Below are 19943 nucleotides of genomic sequence, written 5' to 3'. Positions count from 1 at the left end.
TTAGTGCCTTTCATTGTAATTAAAAATATAATTTTTCCTTTTCTCTTGGAATCCTGTGCTGATACTCGTGAAAAACAAAGGAAGAAAAACCTGCAAGCAAAGAAAGAAGCGAAAGAGAAGGAGAAAGAGGCAAAACCAGAAAAGCCAAGCAAAACTCCCAGTGCACCTACTGCCATGAGGAAGAAAACAGCCCGACAGAGACGTGCTCAGCAGACAATTGAAGATGAGGAAGAGTTGATGCAAGATTACCGCTTGTTGAAGAAACTGAAGAAAGGGACTATAGATGAGAATGAATATGCTAAGTTGACAGGCGCTGAGGAATTACTCTGAATACCAATTTTGTGTGTGTTATGGAAAGAGGTGTGTTTAGTTTAGTGCAATATTGGCTAGAAATTGTAGCATCCTTTGATGCCACATTTTTTCTCTTGGCATTCTCTGAAAGGTCTGGGATTAAGACATCTCTCGCTACTGATGGCATTGTTGCATCGAGTCCAGAGAACTGATTTCCATTCTACAGCTCAGAGAGTTGAATTGACTCAATGACTTCTGCAGCTGATTATACTGGGAAAGCAACGACAAAATGCTTAAGTTTGGGGTAAGGCACAATTTCTTCAATGAGAAAAACAGGGCCTTTTAAAAAATTACCAACACAATAGTTGATTTTAGGACTTGTTTTTGTTCAATCTACCATTTGTGTTATTCTTGACTTAGGGTGCATCGTCCATGTAACTTTGATTAGTCTGATAGTGTCAGAATCTGTACAAGTGTAGAAGCATAATTATGTTCTAGTTATTTGTTACGTTAATCAACAGTCATAATAGAATTTTGCCTTGTACTTATTACTGATATTAATTCATTTAAGATTTAATCCCCTCACCTTGTTCGTGGTGATTTACATTTTATTTTATTTTTCTAAAGAAGTTTTACCCTTGAAGTAGCTCAGAAGTTCTGTCCATGAAAGTGTTGAATTTAAAATTTACATTTGAATTGAATATTTTCTTAAGTAACTTATACTGACCTCCTAGGATTAAACGGTATTTTAATACTAACCTCCATTTAAGTTACACGACATTCGGAAGATTGATATACATCATACACCTAAATCCTCTCTCCTCTCCTTGTTAGTCTGCTAGGGTTCCCGAACACTAACACAGAGTGTAGTGAGCTGTCCGTTTTCCTACAACAAATAGTGCCTCACTATCGCCAAGTGCTGCATTGTATCGGTTTTCATATCCTGTAAGACGGAAGGAATGTCGTCAGAGACAACACAAGAAACAACGGAACGAAGAGAAGTCTCAAGAAGGTGATGTAATAGAAGGAGTGGAGAAATGCAAACATAGTATGGTTGGGAAACTGAGCAATATATGGAGAAAACCGGAGGGATTCAGAATGGTGGAGATCCAGCCAAAGGTTTACCAATTTTTCTTCCATAAAAAGGCAGACATGAAGAAGATGCTGAAAGAAAACCCATGGATTTTTAGAAATTCATGGCTCATGGGACATAAGTCCTACAGATATGAAGTTCACAAGAGCAGAAGTCAAGCTACAACTTTGGAACATGCCAGAGCATTGCAAAACGATAGTTTTGAGGAAGAAAATAGCAGCTAAAGATGGAAAATTTAAGGAATGTAGTCTTTTCTCAGCTGGGCCAGGGAAAGAAAGCTTCCTGAAAGCAACAGTAGATATGAGATAACGGAACCGCTTGGAAGAGGAATCACGATGGGAATCGATCAAGTTTAGGTGTGAAAGGCTCCCAACCTTCTGTTATGCCTGCGGAGTGATAGGCCATGATGAAACAAACTGTGGGAAGTGGAATCGGAAGAGGAGGACAATGATACCAAACCAAGAGATTGGGGACCATGGGTCACAGTGGACACAATGGGAGCAAAAATGGATTTGGCAGAACCAAAACATAGTGGGGAAGGAAATATGCCAAACAACAATTATACAAAGGTGAACAAAGAAGAGAAAACGACCGTGGTGGCGAAATTGGCCAGCCTCACTGTGAAGGATACAAACCTGCAAACGAATGAGAAAGAGACTGCAGAAGCAAGCCATAGAAAAAGTACTGAGGAGGTGAAGACAGGGAATGAAGATGAGAACCAAATTAGAACTGAAATCAAAGAGCAAAAGAAATGCCAACAACAAGAAACAAAACATGAAACTCAGAACAAGAAATCGAAAAGGATGGCACGAGAGGTTCTGGTCAAGACCACAGATGAAAGGAAAAGAAGGAGATGGAGCTGGGGAAGAGGAAGAATGGTGAAACCATAAAAATAGAGACTGATCAGGAGGAAATACCCATCAAGAGGCAACATTATAAAACGGAGGAACACTTGGCAGAGGTTGCAAAGCAGCCCTACCAAGGATCATGAGACTCCTAAGTTGAAACTGCCATGGACTTGAAAACCCATGGGCAGTTAGAGCTCTTAACAAGCTCTTGAAACAACAAGATCCCAACCTTGTGTTCCTCATGGAAACAAGGAGATAAATAGGCTGAAAAACAGAGGAGGATTAGTTAATGTTATGGGAACCGATTGTGATGGAGAAGGAAAGCAACGGTCAGGAGGATTAGCAGTTTTGTGGGACAGCACATTGGAAGTAGAGATAACATCCATGTCAAGGAACCATGTGGACATGATCATTCAAGAAAATGAAGAGGGCAAGCATGGAGAATCAACTGTTTTTATGGTAATCCAAAGGCAACGAATAAACAAAGATAATGGGATGGGATCTCCTAAACTCCTTGGGACAAACCAAAAACATGTCGTGGTTAGTGTGCGGAGATTTTAATCAAGTTTTGGAGCAAAAAGAGAAACTCGGAGGATATGCTAACACTTGGTCTAATAATCAGGTTGGGAAAGCAAATATTCAAGAAAGGCTAGATAGAACAGTGATAAAGCATCTTCAAAGATACAGATCAGACTATTATCCAATCCTAATCAATGTTTATGGGGAGAGCTTAAAAAGGAAAAAGAGGCCATATATTTTCAGATTTAAAGAAATGTGGCTTAGAGACTCTGAATGCAAAGAGATTATCAAAAGAAGTTAGACAGTGAACTATGATCAGATTGAAGAGAAACTAGGAAAGTACAGCAAAGCATTGCAAGAATGAAGGAAAGAGAAATTTGGGGAGCTTCCGAAACAAATAAAGGAAAAACAAGAACTTATACGACAACTTACATAAACAATTTTGAATTTGAAAACGGCACAGGCAGACTTAGACGAACTCTTCTATCAAGAAGAGATTAAATGTGCCCAAAGATCTCGTGCGAACTTGTTGAAAGTGGGGGATAAGAACACTCGATTTTTTCATCAGATGGCATATCAACAAGAAGGAATAAGATTAAAAGAATCACTGATGACGAAGGGAATCTCTACGAGAAGACGAGAAAATCGAAGGAACCATTATAAAATACTATGAGTAACTGACAATGCTTTGATAGCTTTTGATATCTTTCATTTTATGAGGAAGAGGAAATAGGGAACAAAAGGCTACATGGGGCAAATGTATCCTTTCCATTTTGTCTAACACTTGAGAGAATAAAGTGTGATCTCTCATCTTTAATTCTATAAGTGGGACCAAAATTAAATAAGAGAAAAAGAAGAGAGGATCCACTCCCGAAGCTAGACATGGCTAAGCCTACGATAGGATTGGATGGGAATGGATCTTTTCAATTCTTTTTAACAATTAAGAGAGTAAAGTGTGACCGTTAATTTTGTAAAAAAGACAAAAAGTAAATATAAAAAAGAGAACAATAAAAAATTAGAGATTACACTTTATACCCTTAATTTTTTTAACAATTAAGAGTTTTCATTTCTAAGATTTTTTTTTTTTTTTGGGTCATGGATTTCCAAGATTGGATTGAATGACAATTTCTTCTAGAGGTTCTAAAAGTCATGGGCTTCCTTAACAAATGGATTGAACTGATTGGCAGATGTATAAGTTCAGTATCCTTTGCAATTCTAATTAATGGTGCACCCTCCAAGACATTTAGACCCGTTTGGATAGGTTTATAAGTGGCTTTTTTTAACTTTTAACTTATAAAAAGGTATAATATTAATGTCTGGTATAATTTTCAAAACAAAATTGTAATATTCTAAAATGTTATTTTAATGCTTAAGGAGAAGTTAAAAAAAATGACTTCTCTCATAATAAAAAGTTTTTTTATCACTTTTTTCTTAAAATAAATATTTTTAGAACTAAAAAATCAAACACAAAATAACTTATTTATAAATTACTTTTAATATAAACATTTATTGTTTAAATTATTTTTTCAAAAATAGCTTAATTAAGTTATTTATCCAAACTGAGCCTTAATCCCACGAGAGGGATTAGGCAATGGGGGATCCCTTACCTTTTCATCTTTTGTGCAGAAGTATTTTTTAGTTTATTGATCAAAATTCAAGAAAGAAAAATAATCCGTGAAATTAAAACAGTAAGACAAGCACTAGAAATTTCACACCCATTTTTTGCATTATCATCTTTACAAGAACATCAGGTCAAGAAATAACGGTAGTGAAAGATATCTTTCGATAAAATATAATTTTAAGAGATGATGAATATTTTTTAAAAATTTAAAACATTTTTTTAATTAATTTTAGAGCAGAATAAAATTTTAATCGGGAGAAGGATGTACGTGAGGATTTTTTAATTTTTTTAATTAAAGATTCTTATTTAAATTAATTTTTAAAAAATATATTCTTTCATAAGAGTGATCGGCATGTTTAAGAAATTAATAACATTTTTCATTAATCAAAAGTTATTTTTTATATTAATTTTGGTGTAAAATATTAAATTTGCTTGGTGCGTGAGAGGAAAGGGTTAGAAATTTTTTAATTTTGCTTTAGCGAAAAAATTTTTATATAACTTTTTCTCAAAATATAACTTTAGAAGAATGATGGGTGTGATTTATAAATTTATAATTTTTTGCTTTAACAAAAAAAATTTTCATTTATTTTGCTCCAAAGTATTGTTTAATCCTGTAAAGAAAATGGGTAAAAAATTTTGAATTTTTGTTCTAAAAAAATTAATTTTTATTTAAAAATTTTGGATGAAATATAAATGCAGAAGAGTATGTGAGATATATTTTTAAAGAGAAGTGCTAAGGGATCAATAAATTTTGTGATTTGTAGCCATCAATTAGCTATCATTAGTGTTTTTAATGGTGTGAGATTTCATGTAATGATATATAATTATTCACTTTTCTCTTAATGGTTAAGTGCTGGCCAAATTTTAATAAAAGTGTTGGCTTCCTAAACTTTCTCATTTTAAAAATATGTGAAAAGTTATATTTAAAAAGTTACATCTATCTCTTTATAGAATTGTAACTTATTCAAAAGTTGTAACTTATTAAACAGTTATAACTTATTGAATAGTTATATCTTTTGAAATAAATTTTTTTATTTATAAATGCGTAGTTGTATGTACTCATATCTTTTAAAAATTTGTAACATTTTTTTTTAGACAATATTTTTTTATGTTAACTTTTGTACAAAATATTATTTTAAATGGGTCATATGAATAGGTTAAAAATGTTTTATTGTTTGATTTATTAAAAAATATTATATTTTATGAATTTTGATTAAAGTATAATTCAAGAGAGTTATGAGTGTGTTTTGATTAAAGTATAATTCAAGAGAGTTATGAGTGTGATAAGAAATTTCAAACAATTTTATTTAATCTAACATTTTTTTATATTAATTTCATAATATATTGATTGAAATCGGGTGATATGAATGTGTTAAAAAAAACTTTTATTGTTGCTTTAATAAAATTTATTTTTTATTTGAATTTTTTATAAAATATAATTTCAAGAGACGATGAATATCTTTTAGAAATTTAGAATAGTTTTTTAATTAATTTTGGAGCAGAATAAAATTTTTATCGAGTGAAAGATATGCGTGGGAACTTTTTTAATTTTTCTTTAATAAAAAATATTATTAATTTGAATTTTCAAAAAATATATAATTTAATAATAATGATTGCCATGTTCTAGAAATTAATAACATTTTCATTAATCAAAAAGTATATTTTCACTACAAAATTTTTGTTTATTTGTGGAGGTTTTTTCTCCTATTTGTGGAGGTTTATAACCCCCACCAAATAGTTTGTGGGGGTTTCCAAAACCTCCAAAATTTGAGGTGCCACGAGGTCTTTTGTGGGGGTTTTTAAAAACCTCCACAATCTATTTAGTGGGGGGTTTTGTGTGTGTTTAGCGGGGGTTTTATATTGTATTTTTGTGGCAGTTTTAAATTACTTTTGTGACGGTTTAAAACCCCCACAAATTAATTTTTTAATTTTAAAAAAATTTAACTATTTTGTGAAATTTTCAAACCTCCACAAATCCTATAATTATTTATTTATTTTTAATTTCAAATCATTCATTAATCTCATCTCATTTACATACTCTCATCTCATTAATTAGCTACTTATCAATCATAGAATTTTCTATCAAAATTCAACACCAACAGTGTTTTTTGTACATGAGTCAAAATACACATGGATCAATTCCATGGAACTTCCATTCATAATTTTTTACCCCAATACAACCAAGAGGTATATATTACAAGAACAAACATGAATCTAGAATTCAATTGCACTACATGAAAGTTACAACCTTATCCAGATTGGGAGTGTTCTTCAAAAATTGAGCAACTGAAGCAGGTTTGTTTTTCCACTAACTTGTAATAATATCCACAAAAAAAGCTATTTCAAATCCAACATGGAAGTTCAATGAAACTACAGAGAATTTTAAAGTAACTAAACCTCGAATGAACTACTTGCTTCCCATATAATTGAAACTGTTTGAGAAACAGCAACTGCAATTTAGATCAGTATTTTGAGTACCCTGAGCAATTTGGATCAGTATGCACGGCCTTGTCCAGCACAGCTTTTCAGCCCTATAAAATATAAACAATCTTATCATAATGGGATTAGCTAAATAGGATTGGATTAGTAACATATTTGTAGAAACTATTTACCTTAATATCAGCACCCCTAGCAAAATATTGAAGTGCCTCAAGATGAATATAAAATATCACACATTATTTTAATTTTCTGCCACACAAACCCACTTAGGATTAAAATAATATACTTAACATGTCACACACTTAATATATATCTCTTATTATTGTATTAAATGTTAATTTAGTAGAGAGCTTATAATAAATAGCAGAGAGCTTATAATGTTAAATGTTAATACTTTTTGAAAGCTGATCTTCACTAATAACATATAGTAAAAGAATGAATCGCATATTAACTCAGATTCTCTCATATTTAAGCTTAACTGCAGCAGGACTTGATTGATGTGCATAGTAGCTAGTTAGCTTAAAAAGCCATTAATTTGTAATACAATAGTACTAATAGACAGTCAAGAACAATAAAGAACAAAATTGGTTACCAAAACAACAATAAAGTACAATCAAACCAAAACCATAATCAAGATAAATTATTGGGGGTAAAAACTTTATTTTTATAGTGTTTTTTGTTTTAAAATTTTTGAACTGCATCTATTGAAACATTTAAATTGTTCAGTCACCTGATATATACTTGCAAATCTTTTTTTGTTTTATTTCTACTTTCAAAATAATAATAATAAGTTTAAAAACAAAAAGCTTCATACTTTGTTTGCTACTTGACCTGCAATGCAACTTAGCTATTTACTGTTCAAAATCAATGAAATATAGTTTTCAAGTGTTCATAGAAATTTGGTCATATTTTATTTTTTAAAGACTAATATAAACTGTTTCTTTAAACACTTGGTCACATATAACACTAATAAATAGTAATTAGCGTTAATGCAACTAGATAGATAGCTAATAATAATGAACTACAGAGGCAGATTTTTGAGGATGATTATTATTATTGTTTAGGGTGTTACCGGTGGAGGTATCAAACACACTTCAATTGTCTAAAAGTCACTAAAATTTAGAAATATTAAAATTACATTTTCACCTTAATACAGTACAAAAAGAAATATCAGGTGAGGTGCACATTACAAATGAAAGTACCTCATCAAACTCTGCCACTGATTGTGCCATTGGTACTCACTCGGATAAGGTTCCTATAATTCAATGCAAATATATAAAATTATAAAAACGCACCATTGGATAATCAGAATTTAGCTGTTGCATATCTAGGCAAAAAATCTGATACAATTAAAGAACTCACCTGTAATCTTTTGTCAAAATTTTTGGAGTAGGACCACTGAGATTATTAAATGACAAGTCCCTACAAATAATATAAGGTTATGGAACTATATTGGACTGATTTAGGAGGTAAAGTTATTACAAAGTTTCATAGAGGAGTAGAGGACATACAAGAATGAAAGACCTGTCAAGTTAGCAACAAGTGGAGGGATCTGTTCAGATAAATTATTTTTGTTGAGCCGCCTGAAAAGCTTGGCATGATTGAATTAGGAACCATGGAGTTAGAGAAACACTAATGAATAAAATTAAAATTTAAGGGGAACAAAAAGAACAGGGTTAAAATAACATCATCATCTATCTATTTGTTAAGACACACTCACAAGTAACTTAGTTGAGACAATAAGCCCAAAGAACTAGGAATTTCTCTAACAAACTGGTTACTGGAAAGGTCTAGAGTCTGAAGCTCTGACAACTTGCCTATCTCAGCTGGGATAGGACCAAATAACTGATTGTTCTGCAGTAACATAAGTTCAACAATGAAAAACTCACTTAGTCACATGATAAAATGAGTTCATTGCAGTTATGACTACTTATTTTTCTCCTACCGTTATTTGGCATCTATTAAAAATTAGTGGAAGATTATTATGACTATTTTTGTACAAAAAGCATAATAAACAAGGCATCTTTCAGATACTTCTGAGTAAAAAATACACCACAATTCACCATTAAGTTTGAAAAGTATAGGCAATTTATGTGGAGAATAAGAGAGACACTCACAATATTTAGAGATGGCTCAAATTTCCAATTCCTGACGAAAGAGCTCCAGATAAACCAACACTGGCCATTTCCCTGCCAAAAGCAAAAAGTTACCACCAGAAACAAAGATCAGTATCATTAGAATATAGTGGATGATATTAGAAAGACAGAGAAAACACATGAAAATGCTAACAAGATCTTTCATATTTTTACTAGTTGGGGTTGGAAATTTCTATGGAGGGAAAGATGATAAAGAGAGTACCTCGAATGGGAATGAAGGGAATGAGGAAGTGGTAAGAGTTGGTGGCAATGAGATTGGAGAGAGTGGTTGAGAAGACATTGGGTCTATAGCCAACAGTGCTGCTACTCTTGTGTATGAATTCCAGCTCCTAATGGCAAGTTGGGGCCAAGTTTTTGTATATCCCAAATCAAGGAATTCGTTACCTACCTTTCATTAACCTCCCTAAATTCTACAAAAGGAATTGAAGAACAACCTAGCAACCATGGTTAGAGTACTTATTTTATTCATACCGTTGGACCTGCCAACAAAGAAGTCCCTAAGTCTGCAATAGTTGAACAGCTGTCAGCACAAATTCCTAGATAGCAATGTAATCAGGTCAGTAAATTAGAACTGAAATCATGAACCATTTATGATCATGTCATATGAAAAACTAGCAGAATTATACTAATTTTTTTATTCTTCACATACCAGTTTTTTTGTCTCCAATAAGTATATCTCCCATATCAAACTTTTCCAAAGAAGAAAAAAAGAATAAAAGTTAGTAAAAAAAAAAGAAAGGAAATAAAAAATGCATTGTAATTTTTAAGAATAAAGACTATATTTAATGATTAACCTCCCAATAACCTTTTCTTGACACAGGCACATAAGTGTGCTTTCCCTTGTAGTGATTGGGATCAACACCTCCAAAAACAAGTTCACCCCATTCTCTTCCTCTGGGTTACGGTTCAGCCAAAATGAAAACACCGATTTCTTAACAAAATATTGATCAAGCATATTGTACCTGTTACAGATTATATCTGACAAGAAACAGGGATCAGATGAACTTGAAGAAATGAATAATCAAAATTTGGATGCTAGCAGTTCTAAACTGGAACAGCTTTTCTAACTACTATCTCTTAAAAGTGACTAGTGCAAACTAATTAGAATGCTCTGTTCAAACAATTGCAAACAAAAGTTTCAGTGTCTTAAATCAATCCTGCTACTGAACTTAAAGCAAACTGCATCATTAATTACCATCATCCTCAGAAACTGCAACAACAAGGTTAGTTAGATAGTGTATTAATCCTGACATGAGCAAAGATGTTATAATCAACTTATACAATAAAATAAAGAAAACAAGAGTTGAAAAAATAAAATGAATGAAAATGGTTCTACTTACTAACCTGAGGGTCATTGTTGTGCTTATCAAATATCAACAGCTTTTGCTTTGCTCCAATGGTCTCTAATCTGTGCTGTTGTTGTTGGGAAAAGCATCAATTTTCAAGAAAAGGGAAGAATCCATCATGCTGTTGTTGAATCAAGAGCATAATTAATCAATAATCATGAATCAGAGCATGGAGTTGTTGAATCAGGGGAAAAAGGAAGAATAAAATAAAATAAAAATAGCATCAATTATAAAATGATCAAAATGGAGAAATAAAACTCAACAAGAAAGTTATAATTGAATTATTGATTGCTAACCAAATATGCGATTCACATTGTCCGATCCTTCAATAGAAGGTGACGCCGCTATACTCTGAGCTTCGCGACCTCGGTCCATGTCTACTTTTCTTCACTTGTTGCGCTCTATGAAGAGCCATTCTTCGCTCCACCGCCGCCATTGCTATCGCACTATCACCGCCGCCGCACTACTACCACTGCGTCTTTCTTCATAACAAATTCTAACCACGCTATATATGCATGAAAAATGTAGAGGAAAAGTGAAAAACAAAAAAATATCCAAACTGAGTTAAATAAATAACAATGAAAAAGAAAAAAAAGAACAAACAGAAATTGAACTTAGGTGATTAAGAAGAAAATCAAACGCGTCGACGGATAAGCTTGATGGAGGCGCCGGCGGTGGCTACGAACTCACTTTCTCTGATCTCAAAAGCTATGGCGTGTAGACAAAGGAAACAACACATTGACATAGAAGCTTGATGGCGGCAACGACCAGGACATGAATGGTGACAGTGGCGAGCTTACTCTCCCTCTGATCTCAGAACACTGGAGCGAGCTTGATGGTGATAATGGAGAAGAGATGAAAGTGGTGACGGTAGATCTAGGGTTTCAGATCTCACAAACATTGATTTGGATTTTGGACTATTTTAGACTTGAGGATTTTAAATTTTAACTAGCAGTAATTAATGGGAGTTTCAGATTATGCCACAAATAAAATAGATAGGGGAGGTTTTAGAAAACCTCCATAAAAAAAATCCCATAAATAAATAGAAATCTTGTAGTGTTTGTATCATTTTAGTGTAAAATATTAAATTAACTTAATGAGAGAAATCAGTTAATTTTTTTTTTCAGCTTTAGTTAAAATTTTTTTATATGATTTTTTTGTCAAAATATAACTTTAGAGGTGTGATAGGTGTGATTTAGAAATTTATAATTGTTTCTTTAACCAAAAAATAATTTTTGATTTATTTATGTATAAAATATTATTTTAATCTTGTGAAGTAAATGGATTAGAAACTTTTTAATTTTTGTTTTAATAAGTTTCATTTTTTTTCCTGAATTTTGGAGAAAACATAATTTTAGGAGAGGGATGGGTATCTTTTAGACATTTGTAATATTTTTCGTTGACAGAAAATATTTTTTTATATTGATTTTCATGCAAAATAATTTTTTATATTAATTTTCATGCAAAATATTATTTTAAATGGGTTTCATATATGGGTTAGAAATAGTGGATTTTTTTTCTTTATCAGAAACAAATTTTTTATGAATTTTGATCAAAGTATAATTTAAGAGTGATGAATGTGATAAAATTTTTTTATCATTTTTTTAATCTATAAATATTTTTTATATTTATTTTGGAATAAATATTAATTTAACCTAGTGATAGGGAAGTGTCAGAAATATTTTAATTGTTGTTTTAATAAAAGTTATTTTTTATTTAAATTTTAAATAAAATATAATTTCGACGGGTATCTTTAGAAATTTAGAATATTTTTTAAATTTATTTTGGTGAAAAAAAAATTTAATTGGGTGAAGAATATGCATCATAACTTTTTATATGATTTTTTGCCAAAATATAATTTTAGAAGAGTGACGGGTGTGATTTATACATTTATAATTTTTGTTTTGACCAAAAAAATTTTTTTATTTATTTTGCTCCAAAATATTAATTTAATCGTACAAATGAAATGGGTTAGAAATTTTTGAATTTTTGATCTAATAAAATTAATTTTTATTCTAAATTTTGAACAAAATATAATATGAGAAGATTGATGGATGTTTTTTAGAAATTTGTAACATTTTTCTTTTACAGATAATAGTTTATTTTATATTAATTTTTGTACAAAATATTGTATTAAATGGGTAATATGAATGGGTTAGAGATATTTTATTGTTTGATTTTTTTAAAAAATATTATTTTTTATAAATTTTGGTCAAAGTATAATTTTAAGAGAGTTATGAGTGTGATAAGAAATTTTAAATAATTTTTTAATTAAACATTATTTTTATATTAATTTCACAGTAAAATATTAATTTAAATTGGTGATATGAATGTGTTAGAAATATTTTTATTGTTGCTTTAATAAAATTATTTTTTATCTGAATTTTTGATAAAATATATTTTCAAGAGATGGTGGATATCTTTTAGAAATTTAGAATATTTTTTTAATTAATTTTAGAGTAGAATAAAATTTGAATCGGGTGAAAGATGTGCGTGTGATAAACCACTATTTTATAGTTTATCTTGTGCTAATTTGAGTGGTTTTTATCAAGTCTTTGCACACTTATTCATACTATTTGCATGGTTTTACATTTTCCCTTCCTAACTTTGTGATATGATTGAGAACATGCTTCTTGGGCCTTATATTTGCTAATATTAATCATCTCTTATTACCATTAGATGCCGTGATATGTGCGTTAAGTGATTTCAGAGATTACAGGGCAGGAATGACTCAGATGATGGAAAGGAAGCATGCAAAAGTGGAAGGAATACAAGAAGTTGAAATTGCTAAGCTGTCCAGCCTGACCTCTTCAAACTCAAACGATCAAAACTTGAACTACAAAGGTCCAAATAATGCAGTTCTAGTTGTGTTGGAAAGCTTACGTCAGGGGCTTCGATTTGATATATAATTTGCTATAGTGGCCGTATAGCTAGGCGACGTGAACGCGTGCTCCACGCGGACGCGTCGCAGTAACGAAAATCAGCGTGGCAGATTTCGCCCCGAGCAATTTCTGGGTTATTTCCGGCCCAGTTTCAAACCCAGAAAACACAGATTAAAGGCTGCAAAGTGGAGGAATGAAGGAGGACGACTCATAATTCACTTTTCATAATTTAGATGTAGTTTTTAGAGAGAGAGGTTCTCTCCTCTCTCTTAGGTTTTAGGAATTAGGATTTCTCTTAGTTTAAGGATTTAGGATTATGTCTTCTTCATCACAGGTTCAATGTTCCTTTACTTTATTTTCTACTTTTATTTTATTAGTTTAATTGATATTTATCTTTTCAATTTGGCTTATGAACTCTTCATGTTAGATTTGAATTTTCTATTTAATGAATTTTTGAAGTATTTTAGATCTATGATTTGTTTCTTTTATTTATGATATAAATAATTTAGATTTTTCTCCTTTTGTCTTTGGTTGAGTAATTAGAGACTCTTGAATTATCAAACTCTTTTGTTGATTGATAATTGGAAGTTGCTAATTGACTTGAATTCCACTAACTCTAGTCTTTCTTTGGGAATTGACTAGGACTTGAGGATTCATATTGATTTATCCACTTACCTTCATAGTTAGAGGTTGACTAAGTGGGAGCGAAAGCCAATTCTCATCACAATTGATAACGATAACTATGATAGGACTTCCAATTCTCATACCTTGCCAAGAGCTTTTCTTAATTATTAATTTATTTTTCTTGTCATTTAAATTACTTGTTCCTTATTTCAAAAACCCAAAATAAAATATATCTTTTTTCATAACCAATAATAAATCATACTTTCCTGCAATTGCTTGAGAAGACGACCCGATATTTAAATACTTTAGTTATTTATTTTTATTGGGTTTGCTTAAGTGACAAACAAAACTTTTGTACGAAAGAATTCTCTGTTGGTTTAAGAACTATACTTACAACGCGATTATATTTGTGAATTTCTTTACCGATAGAAAATCCGATCGTTAGCGTGATAACTTTTTTAATGTTTTTTCTTTAATAAAAATTATTATTAATATGAATTTTAAAAAATATATAATTTAATGATAGTGATTGATGTGCTCAAGAAATTGATAACATTTTTCGTTAATCAAAATTTATTTTTTGTATTGATTTTGGTGTGAAATATTAAATTAGCTTAATGAGAGAAAAGCGTTAAAAAAATTTCAGCTTTAGCGAAATTTTTTCATATAACTTTTTGTCAAAATATAATTTTAGAAGTTTGACAGGTGTGATTTAAAATTTATATTTTTTTTAACCGAAAAATAATTTTTTATTTATTTTGGTATAAAATATTATTTTAATCTTGTGAAGCAAATGGATTAAAATTTTTTAACTTTTGCTTTAATAAGTTTCATTTTTAATTTTTCCTGAATTTTAGAGAAAACATGATTTTAGGAGAGTTATGGGTGTCTTTTAAAAATTTGTAATATTTTTCGTTGATAGAAAATATTTTTTTATATTGAGTTTCATACAAAATATTTTTTTATATCGATTTTCATGCAAATTTTTTTTAAATGAGTTAGAAATAGTGTATTTTATTGCTTTATCAAAAACAAATATTTTTTATGTATTTTGGTCAAAGTATAATTTTAAGAAAGTGATGGGTGTGATAGATTTAATTTATCATTTTTTTTTAATCTAAAAATATTTTTTATTTTTATTTTAGAATAAAATATTAATTTAATTTGGTGATAGGAAAGTGTTAGAAATATTTTTTAATTGATGTTTTAATGAAAATTATTTTTTATTTGAATTTTTAATAAAATATAATTTCAAGAGATGGTGGGTGTTTTTAGAAATTTAGAATATTTTTTAAATTAATTTTGGTGCAAAATAAATTTTTAATTGGACAAAGAATATGCATAAAAACTTTTTTAGCTTTTTTCTTTAATTAAAAATTACTATTCAAATAAATTTTTAAAAATATATAATTTTATGAGAGTGATTGACATATTCAAAAAATTACTAATATTTTTTATTAATCAAATTAATTTTTACGTTTTGAGTTTTTGTCCTTTCTTCTTCGTCTTTTCTATCTTTATAATCATTAACATCATAACATCATGATCACCATCATTATTATCATTACTTGGTAGTTTAAAATATATTTAATTAACTTAAAAAATTAACTTTGTATGAATTAGTTAAGGCTCTAGTTTGAATTCCTGTAAAGTTAGAAATTAGGATTGTCTAGGTAGTTCATATTTTTTTATATAGTTTTTGTTTGAAACTGTTATTCTACTAGAAATTTTCAAATTCTTATTTATTGTTGTTATTATATTTTTCAAATGTAGGACACAACACACCTCGCTAAGAGTACGAGATTTCTTATGATGAAGCGAAGATGATTCTTTTGATATGTATTTTGATTAGAGTTTTCTCTCCTTTTAAAAATGTACTGTTGTATAATTTGAATTTCTTCTTAAAGATTTTTGTTGGAGAGATATGTTGTCTATTTTGTAGATTCTCTTATGTTTTAATATTCTAACCGATCTTTTTCGCGAGTCGAGACTAGTGACTATTATGTACCCTCACTTAAACTTATTTATATGTTCTGCGTTTGTATACGACGTTTATTGCGTTAAAACATTCATGTGTGATTGACGGCTATCAATGTTTACTTTTTTTATAGGTTCCTAATTATATTATTATGTATGTATCTATCTTTTTAAGTATCGTAGTGGCTCAACACCTTTGATTTAAAACTATAGCGTATAACTTTGTGTGGTAAGGTGTTATAATTATCATCATCATCATTATCATCGTCTTCTTCTTCTTAGTTTAATATTCCAATTAATATAACAAAAATAATACAAAATTTTTTTGTTAATAGCACAAGAAACTTTTGATAAATGACACAATAAATTTTTAAGAATCACAAATCTAAAATTTTAACTCATTTAACAAACAAAATATATTCAAATGCATTTTACAACTAAAAGCTATATTAATTTATTACAAATGACACATAAATAATTAGATCTTTATATGTGAGTTGAATACCCCTCAATCAATTCAATGATAATAAGAATTGGTTAAGAAATTTTCTGTCTCATGAGTAAAAAATTTTGATATAAAAATTAAAAAAATTTTTATGTCACGATTAAAAAATTTTGGCTATTCTTTTATAAATTTAACACAATTCAAAATTCTCCTTCCTCCTCTTTTTATCATCATCATCATCATCTTTTTCATCATTATTCTTATTTATCATTAAGAAACTTTTTGTATCAAAGTTAAAAATTTTTGATGCTATTTCTAATAAATTCTGCACGGTTCAAACTCAACATCATCATCATCATGTCACAATTATGAAGTTTTGTTGTCAAAATTAAAAAACTTAATGTATCACGTTAAAAAAAATTTAGTGCTATTTTTCTGATAAATTCTGTACGATTCAAAATTTTCTTTTCTCTTATTCTTCTTCATCATTATCATCATCTTTTTCTTCTTCATCTTTTATTTTTGTTTCACCTTCTTATAATTTTTTTTCACCCTCTTAGAATAAAAACAAAAAAATTCTAAAAAAAATAAAAAATACTGTAATAACCATTAGGAAAAAGAGAAAAAGAAAGAGAAGAAATAAAAAATATAACAGAGTAAAAGAACGATAATTAAAAAGAAACATACGAAGAAAAAAATGTAAAAAGAAAAAAGTGTGTGATTCATATAATAATTTTTGTTAGATTTGGCCAAACTTAATTAAATTTAGTTGATAAAAATATTTGAATATGTGATAAAATCGCAATAAAAATTCATGTAGTATGACAATTATAATCAAATTCTTTATAGATTACTTATAATTGTTTTAAATTTGTTTTATTTTATTTTTTCTCATCACTTACTAATTTAGCTTGTTTTTATTAAATTTTGTTATAAACTATTGAAATAAAAAAATTAATTAATAATAAAAAAAAGTATTATGTCTTTAATATTTTTCATTATTGTTAAAAATAGAAATAATTAATATTAATTAAAGAAATAAAAACAAAAAAGATTAATCTCTTAACATTAGATACATTGATATTGATATGGAAGATCTCCGATCCTTATATCTTATGCAAGAATGCAATAAAATATCCCACCTTTATTTTGATTTTTTAAAAGAGAAATGTTAAAAGAATATTAGAATTTATTTTTTTAGTTATTAATTAGTTATTAATATTTGAAAGTATGTGATAAAGTATATTATTAGAATATTAAATTAAAAGAATTAGGTTAAAAAAATTGAGTTAATAACTAAGTAATAACTAAAATAATAAAATTTGATGGTCTCCTAGCATTTTTTCTTCTAAAATTTAGGTTTAAAATCTATTTTATATATATATATATATATATATATATATATATATATATATAATTTTCTCATTGCAATTAAAATCAAAATTTTTCCTTTAAAATTAAAGAGTTATATCTTCCTTCCTACTAATTTTACAATCAAAATGTGCCACATGTCATTACAATTAAAATCAAATCTTTCCCTCCAAAATTAAAGAGTTCTTCCCTCATCCCTACTAATTTTATAACCAAAATGTGCCACGTATCATTCCCTTATTGTAATTGAAATCAAATATTTCTCTCCAAAATTAAAGAGTTCTCTCCTCCTCCCTCTCTCTTTATCTATCCCTCTCATTCCTTCAACCATTCTATCTCTTTTATATATCATTATCATTATCAATGAATAATTATAAATTTGACAATCAAAATGTGCAATATGACATTCTTTAATTATATTAAAATTAAAATTAAAATATAATTATATTATATTATATTATATTATATTATATTATATTATATTATAAATGTATCACATGACACTCTTATTAAATTTTAAAAAAAATATTTTCTTTTAAAATTACTAAACTCTCTTCCTAAATTCTCTCATCTACCTCTCTCTCTCTTTTCTATTTCTCTCTACCCTTCTCACTCTATATATAATTTTGATATATTAATATATTATTATCTAATTTAATAACCAAATGTGTCACATGACATTCTTTTATACAAATTAAAAAAAATATTTCCTTCCAAAATTAATAAACTCCCTTCTTAAATTCGTTTATCTATCTCTCTCCCTTTTTCTATTTCTATCTACTCTTTTCGCTGTATATATAATTTGTATTTTATATTTTATATTAGTAATTTGACAAATCAAATTGTGTCATCAAATATTTTTTATTATAATTAAAATAAATTTTTTCTTTCAAAATTAATAAGCTCCCTCTCTCAGTCTTCATCTTTATCTTTTTCTCTCATTCTCTATTTTTTCTATCTTTTTGTTCAACAAAAAATAAAATTAACAAAATAATATAATTCAAATAAAAATATTATTATTATTATATACATATTTTTTTAGTTTTAAATTTTACTGTTTATCTTTCTAATTTATATTTTTATTTTTCTTCTTTCAAATATTTATTAAATATAATTTAGAGAGAATACTAATGTTATGATTAAAAGTTAAAATCAAGATTCTATTGTTTAAAAAATTAATTTTGAGTTAATTTTATAACTATCAATATAATTTTTTCATACTAATATCTAATTATATTTTTATATACATAGAGAGAAAAAAATTATTTTTAAATAATAAGCATAAAAAATAATTATTTCTATTTGTGCAATAGACTTAACACCTAATCAAAAGTATACAAGTTAAATCGTTTCAAATTTTAGATAAGGAATATTAAAATTAATTATTATGAATAAATCAAACTCTTTCACATGAAAATAATAACTAAAACTCTTATTATTTGATTTTTTATCTACAGAAATCTTGGTCTTCTTAGTCAACAGAGACTTTGTCCTCTATGATCTTTTTGCAAAAGTAACTTGATTCTATAAATCTTTTGTGCTATAATCTATAATATCAGGACAAAATCGACATAGTTTTAAAAGATTTATATTCCCGTAATGTAATTACGGATAAAAATACTATTATTATCTAATTTAATAACCAAATGTGTCACATGACATTCTCTTATTCAAATTGAGAAAAAATATTTCCTTCTAAAATTAATAAACTCCTTTATTAAATTCACTCATCTATCTCTCTCTCGTTTTCTATTTCTCTCTACTCTTTTCAGTTTCCACTCTATATATAATTTGTAATTTATATTTTATATTAGTAATTTGATAAATTAAAATGTGTCATCAGATATTTTTTATTATAATTAAAATAATTTTTTTCTTTCAAAATTAACAAACTCCCTCTCTCCGTCTTCATCTTTATCTTTTTCTCTCTTTTCTCTCATTCTCTATTTTTTTATTTTTTGTTCTACAAAAAATAAAATTAAAAAAATAATATAATTCAAATAAAAAATATTATTATTATTATATACATATTTTTTTAGTTTTTTTAATTTAGTTTTAAATTTTTACTGTTTATCTTTCTAATCTATATTTTTATTTTTTTATTTTAAATATTTATTAAATATAATTTAGAGAGAATACTAATGGTATGATTAAAAGTTAAAATCAATATTCAATTATTTTAAAAAAATTGATTTCGAGTTAATTTTATAACTATCAATATAATTTTTTTCATGCTAATATCTAATTATATTTTTATATACATAGAGAGAAAAATATTATTTTTAAATACCAAGCATAAAAATTAATTATTTCTATTTGTGCAACAAATAA

General features: G+C 28.0%; 1 protein-coding gene and 1 pseudogene across 16 annotated transcripts; one reads left to right on the top strand and one right to left on the bottom strand.

Annotated features, from left to right (window-relative positions):
* LOC130963042 (DEAD-box ATP-dependent RNA helicase 18-like) overlaps positions 1–330 on the top strand; it is a 37007-nt pseudogene extending 36677 nt beyond the window's left edge.
* A 6117-nt stretch (positions 331–6447) lies between these two features.
* On the bottom strand, positions 6448–11274 carry LOC130961357 (probable LRR receptor-like serine/threonine-protein kinase At5g45780). 16 transcript variants are annotated; one of them, XR_009079513.1, is made up of 13 exons: positions 10610–11271; positions 10312–10434; positions 9773–9945; positions 9617–9656; positions 9439–9503; positions 9170–9296; positions 8929–9000; positions 8532–8665; positions 8323–8402; positions 8174–8233; positions 8014–8066; positions 6985–7060; positions 6448–6903 (listed from the first exon to the last, which is right to left on the bottom strand). XR_009079513.1 is itself a non-coding variant. In XM_057887201.1 (12 exons), the coding sequence occupies exons 7-12, from the start codon at positions 9245–9247 to the stop codon at positions 8018–8020; spliced, it is 465 nt and encodes a 154-aa protein (XP_057743184.1). In that variant the 5' UTR covers positions 9248–9296; positions 9439–9470; positions 9617–9656; positions 9773–9861; positions 9930–9945; positions 10312–10434; positions 10610–11267; the 3' UTR covers positions 8014–8017. The 16 variants fall into 16 exon arrangements, 10 of the variants coding, with proteins under 10 accessions (XP_057743184.1, XP_057743183.1, XP_057743178.1 ...); XR_009079516.1 differs by lacking the exon at positions 6985–7060 and having other exon boundaries at positions 10610–11273; XR_009079515.1 differs by lacking the exon at positions 8532–8665 and having other exon boundaries at positions 10610–11272.
* Positions 11275–19943: the final 8669 nt, after the last annotated feature.

This window comes from Arachis stenosperma, chromosome 2 (assembly GCF_014773155.1).
Source record: "Arachis stenosperma cultivar V10309 chromosome 2, arast.V10309.gnm1.PFL2, whole genome shotgun sequence".
In the NCBI taxonomy this organism is placed as follows: Eukaryota; Viridiplantae; Streptophyta; class Magnoliopsida; order Fabales; family Fabaceae; genus Arachis; species Arachis stenosperma.
The sequence above is the reverse complement of the archived record's forward strand: the minus strand, read 5'-3'. Positions and strand labels throughout refer to the sequence as shown.

Coding starts and splice junctions, on each gene's coding strand:
- LOC130961357 (XM_057887198.1), bottom strand. CDS start 9,247: ATGTCTTCTCAACCACTCTCTCCAATCTCATTGCCACCAACTCTTACC. Junction 8,666..8,928: donor TTGAGCCATCTCTAAATATT/GTGAGTGTCTCT, acceptor ATGTTACTGCAG/AACAATCAGTTATTTGGTCC. Junction 8,067..8,173: donor ATTTTGACAAAAGATTACAG/GTGAGTTCTTTA, acceptor ATTGAATTATAG/GAACCTTATCCGAGTGAGTA.